The sequence below is a fragment of the Bombyx mandarina genome, chromosome 23, assembly GCF_030267445.1.
Source record: "Bombyx mandarina strain Sakado chromosome 23, ASM3026744v2".
NCBI lineage: Eukaryota > Metazoa > Arthropoda > Insecta > Lepidoptera > Bombycidae > Bombyx > Bombyx mandarina.
Window position 1 is genome coordinate 20363245 of NC_143229.1, and position 14346 is coordinate 20377590.

The window sequence follows — 14346 nt, forward strand, 5'->3', positions numbered from 1 at the left end:
ACACTCTGCCCGCCCCGCGCGCAGCACGGCGGGGGGCGCCCGGTCCAACACGTGCGACACCGCGCCCTCGCCCTCCGCCGGCTGGCTCTACCGTCACAACACACGCACGCTCTACACTCTGCCCGCCCCGCGCGCAGCACGGCGGGGGGCGCCCGGTCCAACACGTGCGACACCGCGCCCTCGCCCTCCGCCGGCTGGCTCTACCGTCACAACACACGCACGCTCTACACTCTGCCCGCCCCGCGCGCAGCACGGCGGGGGCGCCCGGTCCAACACGTGCGACACCGCGCCCTCGCCCTCCGCCGGCTGGCTCTACCGTCACAACACACGCACGCTCTACACTCTGCCCGCCCCGCGCGCAGCACGGCGGGGGGCGCCCGGTCCAACACGTGCGACACCGCGCCCTCGCCCTCCGCCGGCTGGCTCTACCGTCACAACACACGCACGCTCTACACTCTGCCCGCCCCGCGCGCAGCACGGCGGGGGGCGCCCGGTCCAACACGTGCGACACCGCGCCCTCGCCCTCCGCCGGCTGGCTCTACCGTCACAACACACGCACGCTCTACACTCTGCCCGCCCCGCGCGCAGCACGGCGGGGGGCGCCCGGTCCAACACGTGCGACACCGCGCCCTCGCCCTCCGCCGGCTGGCTCTACCGTCACAACACACGCACGCTCTACACTCTGCCCGCCCCGCGCGCAGCACGGCGGGGGCGCCCGGTCCAACACGTGCGACACCGCACCCTCGCCCTCCGCCGGCTGGCTCTACCGTCACAACACACGCACGCTCTACACTCTGCCCGCCCCGCGCGCAGCACGGCGGGGGGCGCCCGGTCGAACACGTGCGACACCGCGCCCTCGCCCTCCGCCGGCTGGCTCTACCGTCACAACACACGCACGCTCTACACTCTGCCCGCCCCGCGCGCAGCACGGCGGGGGGCGCCCGGTCCAACACGTGCGACACCGCGCCCTCGCCCTCCGCCGGCTGGCTCTACCGTCACAACACACGCACGCTCTACACTCTGCCCGCCCCGCGCGCAGCACGGCGGGGGGCGCCCGGTCCAACACGTGCGACACCGCGCCCTCGCCCTCCGCCGGCTGGCTCTACCGTCACAACACACGCACGCTCTACACTCTGCCCGCCCCGCGCGCAGCACGGCGGGGGCGCCCGGTCCAACACGTGCGACACCGCGCCCTCGCCCTCCGCCGGCTGGCTCTACCGTCACAACACACGCACGCTCTACACTCTGCCCGCCCCGCGCGCAGCACGGCGGGGGGCGCCCGGTCGAACACGTGCGACACCGCGCCCTCGCCCTCCGCCGGCTGGCTCTACCGTCACAACACACGCACGCTCTACACTCTGCCCGCCCCGCGCGCAGCACGGCGGGGGGCGCCCGGTCCAACACGTGCGACACCGCGCCCTCGCCCTCCGCCGGCTGGCTCTACCGTCACAACACACGCACGCTCTACACTCTGCCCGCCCCGCGCGCAGCACGGCGGGGGGCGCCCGGTCGAACACGTGCGACACCGCGCCCTCGCCCTCCGCCGGCTGGCTCTACAGTCACAACACACGCACGCTCTACACTCTGCCCGCCCCGCGCGCAGCACGGCGGGGGGCGCCCGGTCCAACACGTGCGACACCGCGCCCTCGCCCTCCGCCGGCTGGCTCTACCGTCACAACACACGCACGCTCTACACTCTGCCCGCCCCGCGCGCAGCACGGCGGGGGGCGCCCGGTCCAACACGTGCGACACCGCGCCCTCGCCCTCCGCCGGCTGGCTCTACCGTCACAACACACGCACGCTCTACACTCTGCCCGCCCCGCGCGCAGCACGGCGGGGGGCGCCCGGTCCAACACGTGCGACACCGCGCCCTCGCCCTCCGCCGGCTGGCTCTACCGTCACAACACACGCACGCTCTACACTCTGCCCGCCCCGCGCGCAGCACGGCGGGGGGCGCCCGGTCCAACACGTGCGACACCGCGCCCTCGCCCTCCGCCGGCTGGCTCTACCGTCACAACACACGCACGCTCTACACTCTCCTTACCACTAAGCTATCTATCATTTTAATAAATGAATATTTCGTGAGCACGCAGTGTAATCCAGACAGCTTGGGGCCATTGACCCTTGCGTTACATTGACTGCTGGTTCAAAGGACATTAGTAAAGTAAAACATATTGACTGCGAGTTTTCCTAGAGGTTCAGACGTACCTTCCTCTGCAAGGTCTTGAGCACGCTCTGGACCCACTTCCTCATGGGTTTCCCGTCGACGGACTCCAGGAACTCTCGGAGCTCGTCCAAAAGCTCGGGATCTCTTTCGAAATCATAAAAGTGTTGATCCACCCAGTGTCTAATAACGTTAATAACCCTGCAACAAGAGTACACCGCTGGGGTCAGCAATCACCGAGCTGGTCTGCGGCCCCGGAGGACACGAGACAGTAAGAGCTCACCTAAACTTGACGGGCTGCTGGAACTCCTTCCTGTACCTCTTCCAGTCTTCCCTCACGGTGTTCTTGCTGAGCTTCTCGGCGTCGCTGCTGGCCACGCTCTCTATGCTCTCCGCTGCGAATTGTGCAATCAACGTCATTATTCACTGCGTATTCTTTTCTGTCTACCCTCTAGTAAGTTTTTGTTTCAAATTTAGCAAACAAGCTCACAGACATGTTGGCGAGCAGATTTCCAGCACACAGCATACATTGACTTCGAAACAAAATATTTTTTATAACTAGTCAGGTCATAAGTATTGTCACACAGTAAAAACTGTTCTTTTAGAATGCTGGCCACAAAAAAGTTTATTGAATTCGAATTTCGAATTGTTCATGAAAATAAAAATGTATACTTTTAGAATTTTACTCATTTTTAAATATGGAGTGGACGCTTAAAGAAGACCGTGTTGCAGTTATTGCGTTGCATCGTTACGGTTACGCGCCAATTCAAACTTTTAACATACTGAAAATTTTGAATATAACCAAAAAATTCGTTTATCGTACCATCAAACGATACAATGAAGACTCTAGTGTAGATGACAGGTCAAGAAGTGGTCGCCCTCGGTCTGTTAGGACTCCAGCAGTGATAAAAGCTGTGAAGGCGCGAATTCAAAGAAATCCCATACGTAAGCAGAAACTGTTGGCCCTTCAGATGGGGTTAAGCAGAACCACGGTGAAAATGGTGTTAAATGAAGACTTAGGGCTTCGGGCATATCGAAGAAAAACAGGACATCGTTTGAATGCTCGTCTAATGGACCTGAGACTGAAGAGATACCGCGCTTTGTTGAAGCGGTACGCGGGAAAAAAATATCGGGAAATTCTTTTTTCGGATGAAAAAATTTTTACCGTAGAAGAGAGCTACAACAAACAAAATGATAAGGTGTACGCACACAGTAGTGAAGAAGCGAGCAACCGTATTCCGCGTGTCCAACGAGGTTATTTTCCATCCTCGCTCATGGTATGGTTGGGAGTTTCTTATTGGGGCTTAACAGAGGTACATTTTTGTGAGAAAGGTGTAAAAACGAATGCAGTTGTGTATCAAAATACAGTCCTGACGAACCTTGTGGAACCTGTTTCTCATACCATGTTCAATAACAGGCACTGGGTATTCCAACAAGATTCGGCGCCAGCTCATAGAGCGAAGAGCACACAAGACTGGCTGGCGGCGCGTGAAATCGACTTCATCCGGCACGAAGACTGGCCCTGCTCCAGTCCAAATTTGAATCCGTTAGATTACAAGATATGGCAACACTTGGAGGAAAAGGCGTGCTCAAAGCCTCATCCCAATTTGGAGTCACTCAAGACATCCTTGATTAAGGCAGCCGCCGATATTGACATGGACCTCGTTCGTGCTGCGATAGACGACTGGCCGCGCAGATTGAAGGCCTGTATTCAAAATCACGGAGGTAATTTTGAATAAACTTTAGTGTCATAAGAATCTATGTTTTGTTAAGTTCATTTTGGTATATGAATGGTTACATAATGAATAAACTTGTTTCAATTATTTTACATTAAACGTGTGACAGAATTTATGACCTGACTAGGTATATTTGAAAATCCAGAATAACACTAATAATTACTTCAAAACATCATCCAGCTTGCAACGTACAGCACAATGGGTTGGAGGGTAGGACATCATTAATACATTTAATACCTAACTTCTTCTTTACGGATTTTAATGTTGAAAACAATATCACAATAGTATATAAGAATAATTTTATATATATAGATCATTGGTGTTAATGAAAGTAATCCAAAAGGTAAAAAAGTAGGTTTTGGAAAAGTGTTCCAACAGACAGTGCATAGAGATGGGACTATCTTTCTTTAAATTAGAACAATATCACACTACATGTACTACAACTTTATATACATTTATTCTTTCTCTCTGATTCTTGTTCCATTCTATTAAGATTTGTTTTAATACCACACTACGTTATATCTATTGGAGCAATCATAAGTTTTACTGGATTTATTGTTTATAACCGTGAATGTTAGGGGAGAGTGTGGATGTATACGTTACCTATATCGAGGTCTAGCAGCGTCGCGCTAGGACTAACGTCCTTCTTCACTTTCGTCCTTGGCGCTTGCGTTAACAAAATATATGCTGTTAGTTATATATAGAGCATCCGCTGAATGCGGGTTTGGGTTTGCTGGCATCCTTGGTAAATGTACGACACGCCATTTGCCAAACCTACTGGCTCACCACAAATGTACCAATAACATGAAGCATGCGTGTTAGACATTGAGTGAAGTTTGTTGGCAAGTTTAAACTGAGGACAGTCAGGTCGATGTGTTCAGTGTAGTGTAGTGGCGGCGGGGGGCTGGGTACCTGGGGGCGGCTTGTCGTAGACGTCGGCGGGCTCGGGGATGCGGAACCGCTCGATGAGCAGCGCCAGCAGCTCCCGCGGCTCGCAGAAGGAGCGGTAGGTGGTGAGGAAGGTGCGCACGAGCGCCAGGTCGGCGTACACGTGGTACGTGAGGCGCTCCACCAGCTTGAGCAGCGTGGCGCCCTTGACGAGCGGCACGAGCGCGGGGCGGCGCACGGGCGGCTGCTCCAGCAGGATGTTGTGCGGCGCGTCGGCCACCGCGAACCGGTACAGGCGCGGCGGGGGCAGCCGCAGCGGGTGCCGCCGCTCCAGCTCCGACAGGATGCTCTCGAGGAACCGGTCCAGCATGGGCTTGGTGTTGAGCATGACGAGGTCGCACATCCAGTTCCGCTTGTCGGGCGCCGACGCGCACGCCAGCACCACCGGGCCGCCCACGCGCGGGGACAGCTCCAGCAGGTGTCGCGCCTCGTCCGTGTCGGGCCGGTCCACGATCTCCAGCTTCCGGATGTGCAGCTTCTCCTTGAGCTTGAGCTGCACGGCGCCCACCCCGCCGGCGCCGCCCCCGCTGTTCACCGTCACCTGCACGGTCAGGTCACCCAGCGGTCAGTGGTACATAGCGAGGTGCGACAGAGAGCTACCGGATGCAGGATGGAGACTGACCAGGCTGGTGGCGGGCTTGCACAGCAGCAGCAGCCCGTCGAACAGGTAGGCCCTCCGCTCGGCCACCTTCTTGCCGGGCCCTATCTTCGACAGTATGTCTTCTGCAATAACATAAGCGGTTTAAGAGAGGAGTAACGGGGGCGTCCCTTGGGGACTCAGTAAACATCCGCCATTTTAAAGTGAATCATGTTGAATTTTGTCATAAAAACTAAAGAAGAGTTAGGCTTAAGGAATAAATTTTTTCTTGAGAACAGACGCTGCACTTTAAGTGTGGTACAATGAAATTATATAGTATAGGTCAATAAGTTGTCTATGTCGCGAGTATTTCCAGTGGCAGTTTAGTAAAAGTGAGTTCAATTCAATAAACTTTTTAGTTTAATTTCAAGAGTTAGTTAACCATAGTTATTCCCAAATTAACAAAAAATATTATTTACTTCTTTATTCTGTAAAGAACGAATGTCGGTGGAAAGTGAATGAAAGAACGAACGAATGATTACTAGTATGTTTCTCCGGTCCGCCAGGGCACTTACCCCGGATGAATTCGTTACAGCACTGTCCGATGTCCCGGTTGTCCCAGTTGTCCACGACCCGCGCCAGCTCGTTGCACTTCTCGATGGCTTGCTGTCGGCGCGACCTGCTCGCCATCCGCAGGGTACCGTCCCTGCACAGCGATCAATGTCTTGGATGACTAAGAAATAAAGAACTCGGTTTCCTTTGTATGTAAAAGGTTCTCAGGACCTTTCAAGGTCCTGTTGGTAGTGGAAGAACCTCCATTAGAACGAGGAAACAATTGTAAGGACTCTTCCAGTCAACAAAGAGTGTCGGTGAACACCAGTAATAGTTGTAGTAAAACTATAACTTACATTTTCGGTCCGTTCCCCAATGCTTTATCTAGTAATTTCTTGATCGGATCTAAATTGCACTGAACCTGAAATTGCAATTAAATAACATTATAATATCTGTTGGATAAGCACACATTCCTCACTGAGGTATTTTTCAATGAACGATACCGGAGAGAAACGTTTGTTAATATTTAAACAGAACACCTGAAGAGACCAATCGTCTCCGGTGACAATTAAAAGATCTAACATTTCAGGACAACAGAGCCATATCCAAGAGAGGTTGGTCTGTGATTTCAACGTTACAGATTATAATGGATCCAATACAAATGAAAGTTTATCTGTTTGGCTTTAGTCTTAGCAGTTGTCCAGATGCGACAGGTGGCGCGCGTGTGGTTGCCATTCAGCGAACTGGGCTCAAGTTACACTAGAAAATCATAGATATTCGTGAAACCATTTTAGCAGGTATCATTAAATAAAAGGATATAAAAATCTACACTCCAATCTTTGAGCAAATTTCCTACAAAGCAGATTGAACCTTAGGATTGAGAGGGCAAGGCTCAGACCACTCGACCACTTCAGAGCAAGTATTTCACATTCAACGGATCTAATATGTTTCAGCTCAATTACTAATAACCAAATAACTGTAATAAATTGTCTCCAAAAGATTAATTCCGATTCCGAGTGATTGATCTCCAGTAATTCTTTGGGAGTTTCTTTCCGCGGACCTCTCCTCGTCTGTATCATCCGACTAAATTTCCGAGTGAGGGTACCTGTTTAAAGCTCTCCCGGTCGTCGACCGTGGGCGCGGCGTGCAGCAGGGCGAGCACGTATTTGTGGTACAGGAACACGTGTCCCACGGGGGCCAGCAGCAACCGGGGCAGGTAGTACTTCGTGGCCAGCAGGAAACCCTGCCCGGCTGTCTTGAGACCTTCCGATAACTGAAATTTACAAGAAATCTCAGGTAAAATGGTTGCAGGCAGATTTCATTCTGCTGACATACAGCAGTTCGACAGTCCAACCGTCCACGGAGCCGCACTCCCCAGTGTGTACTCACGATCGGATCGTCCACGATGTTCTGCAAGGTCTCCCTGGACTCCTTCCTGGTGACGATGTTGGCGTATCGGACGTACGCACGAAACTCTTCCACTTCAGCTAATTCTGAAATGTCATATTATGTGTTATTTCTATCGCCGCTTACTAGAGGCTGCAGAACTGTTGTCGAAGGATAATTAAAAAGACATTTCTGAAAACAAGATTAACCATCTGTGCAGATTTGGAGTATACCCTTGTACTCATTTGGGGGGAATATTTGATTGAAACATGAATAAGTATGAACTCGAGTACTGAATGTCCACTAGGAGGTCAATCATATCTCAACAACCATATATTCATCACACATAATCCCATATTACCTTCAAAACAACTTCCAATATATGGTGAAGGAGAGTCCTCTGACATCTCCATGGCGTCCTCCAAATTTCCCAGTAAAGTGACAGTCAGTTCGTAGATGTCCACTATATTGCCAAAAATCAGGGACAGAGTCTGAAAAAAAACATCCAAGACAATAAACATACAAATCCAATATATTAGCTCCCATTGCACTCTCACACCTGACGTCCAATCTTCACCCGCGGTCAGAGCCCGGTAACATATTAGCTACTCTTATGTCAGCTTTGTACCTCAAGTCAAATCATCACATTATTAATTTTTGAAGTTATACTTCTTTAGGTGCGTTATGAAAAATTGATGAGTGAAATTTTACGATGCGCGCGCACCGTGACACAAAATTAACAGAATGAAGTTGCCCACTAAATCGCTCATTACAATACGACCGACGTAACTTGGCGAGTCTGAATTTTTTATTTTTATTTTTATTGCTTAGATGTGTGGACGAACTCACAGCCCACCTGGTGTTAAGTGGTTACTGAAGCCCATAGACATCTACAACGTAAATGCGCCACACACCTTGAGATATAGTTCTAAGGTCTCAGTATAGTCACAACGGCTGTCCCACCCTTCAAACCGAAACGCATTACTGCTTCACGGCAGAAATAGGCGGGGCGGTGGTACCTACCCGTGCGGACTCACAAGAGGTCCTACCACCAGAATATAGCCGCAGGTGAACTTTCCGAGCCGTACCGAGAATTACAGAATTTATACGATGTCAAGAAAAGGGATGTCCAATATGCGTGTTTGAGGATGTTGTTTAATCGACTTTTTTTCAAATTCATTAAAATTTAAATTGTAAAAAAAAAGAAATAAACTTTATAAAAATAAAGTATAACTTCTTACGCGCGCATATAAGTACACGCACCCTTTTCTTTGATATAAAGAATTTTGGCTACAACACCTTTGGCATTGACTTTGCCAATGTCATAGTATGCACAAAAATGACAGGTGCTTAGAGAGAAAAAAAATACTAAATACAAATAAATTTGATTAGTTTTTCCATACGTGAATCTGGGATATTAAGAATAGCTGCTCAATACTAGGTTTACTCATCTTCAAGCAGTTATTTTATAAATTTAATCAGAGATTTTTATGTAAAACCCACCCTTGTATCTCCATCCAGTATTTTATCTAGCTCTTCTTTGAAGACCCTTATTATGAGATGCAGGTCCCTTAGGAAGTGCTTCTCGTCAGTCATGAGGTCTCGGACCAGCTCTGCATAAGAGAGGGATCCCCTTCGGCCCCTCCTATCTGTGCTAGTGGAATTCTCCACCACTGTCAATTCTGTCTCTTGATAAAACATATCCATTAAAACCTGTTAATTAAAAGATTATTAAATATCTTTATAGATATAGATGTGCATATTTTAAATTAAATTTTACATTTTACAATCTATACTAGCTGTACTTAGCAGACAATAATATGAGCTCAGACTCTACCGAACGAGTTACCAGAAACCATAAATTATATTAAGTGAATGATGTCACCCACATTGTGACAGTATAATTTCGATTTATTGCAATTACTCTCTCCTCCGTGCATCATACTGGTAAACTGTCTTATGTCTTACCTTATCAGCACACATGGCTGTCTTTATGTCCTGGCAGGTTATAGTATCATAACCAGACTTCTGTGACATTTTCTTAACAAAATTTCCGGCCAACTTTAGTATGTCGACACTAACATATTCTAATATGGCAGTCATGAACACTGACACTGAACTGTCAATTTTGTATTGGAACACTTCCTGTAAAGAAAATATATAATTAAAAATCACAATTTCTAAACAAACAGGAGAACTTATGTTCTAAATTCAGACTAAGCAGTTTTCTTACCACAGTAAAAAACAGAATTTGGATTGATTTTCTACAAAGCCAAAATATTTGTAGTTACATAATCAGTAATATTAATTTTGTTTTTTTTTTCAACCAGTATTACTGCGATAATTCAACATATATGCTATATATATGTCATAAATATGAATATACCTTATGCAACATGTTGTGTAATCTGTCATGTGGGAGCAATGGTCTCCGTCGCTTATTAGTGGCTGCATCCCGAGCGTCAGCTGGAGCCCATTTGTCCAAAGGTGTCGGGAATGTTCTAGCCACACGGTCTTCCACATCCTGGTGAATTTTCATTTGATTTACAACTCAATTGTATTATAAATCACAACAATAAAATTTAAAGAAGTTTTGCACTGTTTTAAATACATGGTATACATACATAGTATGTAATCTTACTACCTTTTTTTTATATATGAGCCGGATTTGTAGTTTTCAAAATATTTCTTTCTTCCCAAAAGTCATGAGAGTGTTTATACAACTTATAACATTCAATTAATTTCTTGCATCAACTAATAAGACTCAAATGGACAGGTTTTTATTTCTTTTCATTTTAATAAAATCATTTCAATAAAATCAATAAATATTACAATATTATTCAAAAAAGATTCAAAAAGAGTTCTTAATGATAGCATTTCAGTACAGCTAGATTATGGTATCTTTGACTCTCACACAACCTAAATAGAATATATCTATCATTATGTCTCTTTATTTAATTACTGCCGTTGTAGGCAGACTAGCATATGACCCATCTGATGGTGAGTGGTTACTGTCACCCATGGACTTCAGCAATGCCAAGGGCAGAGCCAAGCTGTTGCCTACCGTTATGTACTCTCCACAAGCCTTCTAAAGGTCTGTAATGTCACAAAAGGACTTCAGCAATGCCAAGGGCAGAGCCAAGCTGCTGCCTACCGTTATGTACTCTCCACAAGCCTTCTAAAGGTCTGTAATGTCACAAAAGTTACCTGTACAGTTCTAGGTGTCGGTGCTGCACACAGCGTAGAGAGTAATCTCAGGCATAATGATTCCACATACTCTAGGGCACTCTCTTCAGCACTCAATGATGGATGCACTTGCTCTAAAACCTGAAAAAAATTATGAAAGGTGTGTAAAACACAAATTCAATGCTATACTTGTTGAATGACAACATTGTCTACAACACTAATTAATTCACACCAATCCTAGAACTAGAAAAAGAAACTCAGCATCCTAATATTACTTTTTTTTTTAATCCCCAATATCAAGGTAAATGATAAGACTTATTGCTTTCAGGTAAGGCGTAGGTGTTCACAAAGCTGACTGAGACAGAATTTGGTCCTGACCAGGTGTCATTGGAATTAACTTTTAGGTCCAAGTCAGTTTTAAATTGCTTCTATACCTCAAATGTGGTTCACTAATATACATGTAATGACAAGCAATAAAAGTTTATTTTTTACTTGTGGTAGAGCATTTTATGAGACCTTTAAGTTATTATCATCATCTATCTTACACTGGTGATGAGTAATCTTAGATTCCAGTCCAACTTCAAATGTAACATATCTCAAGTTTCATCATAGGATTCACATTTCTGTGAGAATACAGTACAGCTGCTTAACATAGGGATCTTCTCATCTGCTTATAATACATGGTCATTAAGCATTTTTAAGTCATGTATTAAAACTTAACCTTCTCACGTGTTTTATTATTACAATATTGTTCTTAACTTAGATCAAAGGCCTCTTCATAAGTAAACCTTTTTAAATGGAAACAGTCCTACAATTATGTTTCTACAAATACAATTTGCATAAAATTTAGTTTATTCTTGTATATTCATCATATTTTAATTTTAATAATCAATAAATATTAGGTATATTTTTTAAATTATTTTTTTTTACAAATTTTTACTAAAATACTTAAATACATACAATTACATTTAAAATTGTTTTTAGTATTTGTACTGATAGCGCTTAATCTAATTTGACAGCACATTATGAAGTTTCAGTAACAAAAGCAAAACATTTTAATAAACAAAAAATGACGCAAAATAGTATATATTTTTTCTTTTACAGTAACTTACTAATACTAGTCTGGAGAGTGCTTACGGGAGCTAAATTTGTTCACTTTTAATTATTATTTTGTTAAATTTTCAGAGGAATTCGTGTTAATTACAAAATAAAAATGCTAACCTTTTTAAGTGGGTTTACGAATATTCCTCTCCATTTATCTACATTTTCGGGGTCTAAAAAATCATAACCCCTTATCTCCTCCACTGTGGGCAGCATCTTACTAATGAAACTTGTTCAGGAATCATGTAAAACTCAATGTTATAAACTTTTAACAACACTAACCACATTACACTTTTAATACTAATAAAACAAAATATAGACGCGCTGCACACTTATAAATATGTTTTAAGCACACAAATTTTGTACTATTTCAGTTTTTTGTAAACATAAATAGTTTTTTTAGTAAGAAAACAATTAAACAATATCTTTTTCACTCATTTGGTCGGATAAACGACGCCATTTTTAATTTACAAATCAACGCCATAGACAACACTATTTTTTTTAAAATGGATTTCACGACCTGGTTACTAGGACCTTTAAGTCATGTCTTATTTTTAATTTATAATCTTATTTTTATGAAAAATGATAATATGGAGTGAAATGAAATGCAATGAAGTTGATTCATTTGAGACATTAATTAACTGGGATGAAATTAAATGAAATGAGATTATATGGGATGAAATATCATCTTAATAAAATGGTGGTCGCTTATTGTGATTTTTTCAGTGGACTTTGGTAGATCCCGAGAAGTTACGTCCAGCGGTTTTGTTTCATTTTCCCACATTTGTGCACTTTCACAGATATTAAACAGTTAATAAACCACCGTTATTACACATTTAAACATGAAGAAACACTAAATAGACAAACTAAAACAAATCACACAACTTCATTCCTCGCGTTCCCGCTAAAAAGTCCTCGGCGGTAAAAGGTCTAGTATCACAGACTATCTCCTTTTTTCCACCTCTCGTGCGTTCCGGCTTACGCATCATAAAAAGGTGTGTTCTTAAACGCCACATATGTATCCATGAATGGTGTGGTTAATATTTAATCATTGTTCTCTAGCTTTTGGATAAATGATGCACAGTCTCAAATTAGTGTTCGGACGCATTGTACAGTTCAGGACACAGAACTGCTTCGGGACCGGATCGCACTATTCCCAATGCGAGCTGTTCCCTCTGTACGCACTATTTTTTTTTAACTTTTTTATTGCCAGATACCCACCATTACCGTCGCCCATGAATGTCAGGAATGCCAGGGGCAGAGCCAACCTGTTGCCTACCTACTGTTAAGTACTCTCCACAAGCCTCGTTTTAAGAAACCTCGCAAAATAACCGATACTGTCATTACGGATCCTACCGATCCATTAACGTTGCTTTTAGGTACCACAAGCCCCGGTCACCGTCCTCGTCGAACCCGTCCAGTGCTGCCAGATGACCGTGTGAATTCCCACCCAACTTTTTTCGAAAACCTCCCGAAAATAAGAATTTTTGAAGAAAAAAAACCCCAAAACAGTTTTTACTTATTTTAATCAAGCTCTCCCATAACTTTATCCAGCTCTAAGCAATTATTACAATCATATTCATTTTCGTTATTATTAAACTTGTCTAAAACCCAACTCGATATTTTAGGCTTATAAACCAAAACTATAGGCTAGGTACATACATACATACATGTAAATGTAAACAAGTATTTGTCTGCATCCCTGACATGTATGCAAAATTTGGTAATGATCGATAGAGTAGTTGAAACTGAGAGCGTACATAACAATCAAACAAACTTATTTATAATTTAATTATTCATAAAACTAGTATGATTCGATAATAGTATTCGAGATGCTTCCTTCATCTCCTTTTTACCATCACACCTCCCGCCACCGGAGCAGAGTTCATTCATATTATTTGGAACCGCTGCGTTCATCGACAGTGCGTTTCCAAAGATCTTTTCTGCCACGTACCATTCTGCCTTGGGCCTTGGAATGAATTCCCCTTCACGGTGTTTCCCGAGCACTATAACATGTCCTTCTTCAAAGTAGGTTTGCAGAGAGTACGCTTTTTATTTATTTTTGATTGCTTAGTTGGGTGGACGAACTCACAGCCCACCTGGCATTAAGTGGTTACTGGAGCCTATAGACATCTACAACGTAAATGCGCCACCCACCTTGAGACAAGTCCTAAGGTCTCAATGTAGTTACAACGGCTGCCCCGCCCTTCAAACCGAAACGCATTACTACCTCATGGCAGAATTAGGCAGGGCGGTGATACCTACCCGTGCGGACTCACAAGAGGTCCTACCACCAGTACTCAATGGTAGGTAGCCGCTTAGCTCTACCCTTGGCATCGCTGCGTCCATAAGCGACGGTAAACCCTTACTATCAGGTAGTCCGTATGCTCGTCTGTCTACAAAGGTAACAAAAAAATGGTACCTATGCGTTGAAAGTTCAAAAACTATAACCACAATTTTTACAGTACAGTTACATCATGGTATCCTTGGCAACGGTTACCATAACAATCATAGATTATACACTTAACGTTATCACGTAAACGGTTTTTTTGGTAGTTTTCCAATTAAAGCACAAGAGGGCATTATGCGACATAATGCTCAATTAAGCTTCAGCATAATTCGGCATTGTGCGTCACTGAGTCGCATTATGCTCTGTAATTGGAAAACTACCTTTGTTTTGTTTTTGTTATATGCGT

At 45.1% G+C, this 14346-nt stretch overlaps 1 protein-coding gene across 2 annotated transcripts in view; it reads right to left on the minus strand.

Annotated features, from left to right (window-relative positions):
* Positions 1 to 12141, minus strand: part of Sos (Son of sevenless) — a 30839-nt gene extending 18698 nt beyond the window's left edge. Inside the window, exons 1-15 of one of the 2 annotated variants that reach the window (XM_089737479.1) lie at positions 11771 to 12141; positions 10571 to 10690; positions 9750 to 9887; positions 9332 to 9508; positions 8867 to 9076; positions 7725 to 7854; positions 7367 to 7470; positions 7083 to 7250; positions 6334 to 6398; positions 6001 to 6131; positions 5471 to 5571; positions 4813 to 5389; positions 4504 to 4566; positions 2448 to 2559; positions 2209 to 2365 (exon numbers count right to left, since the gene is read on the minus strand). In XM_089737479.1, coding sequence (XP_089593605.1) covers positions 2209 to 2365; positions 2448 to 2559; positions 4504 to 4566; positions 4813 to 5389; positions 5471 to 5571; positions 6001 to 6131; positions 6334 to 6398; positions 7083 to 7250; positions 7367 to 7470; positions 7725 to 7854; positions 8867 to 9076; positions 9332 to 9508; positions 9750 to 9887; positions 10571 to 10690; positions 11771 to 11866 — 2349 coding nt within the window. In that variant the 5' untranslated portion in view covers positions 11867 to 12141. The remainder of the gene's footprint in view (positions 1 to 2208; positions 2366 to 2447; positions 2560 to 4503; positions 4567 to 4812; positions 5390 to 5470; positions 5572 to 6000; positions 6132 to 6333; positions 6399 to 7082; positions 7251 to 7366; positions 7471 to 7724; positions 7855 to 8866; positions 9077 to 9331; positions 9509 to 9749; positions 9888 to 10570; positions 10691 to 11770) is intronic. The other variant, XM_089737480.1, reaches the window with a different exon arrangement.
* Positions 12142 to 14346: the final 2205 nt, after the last annotated feature.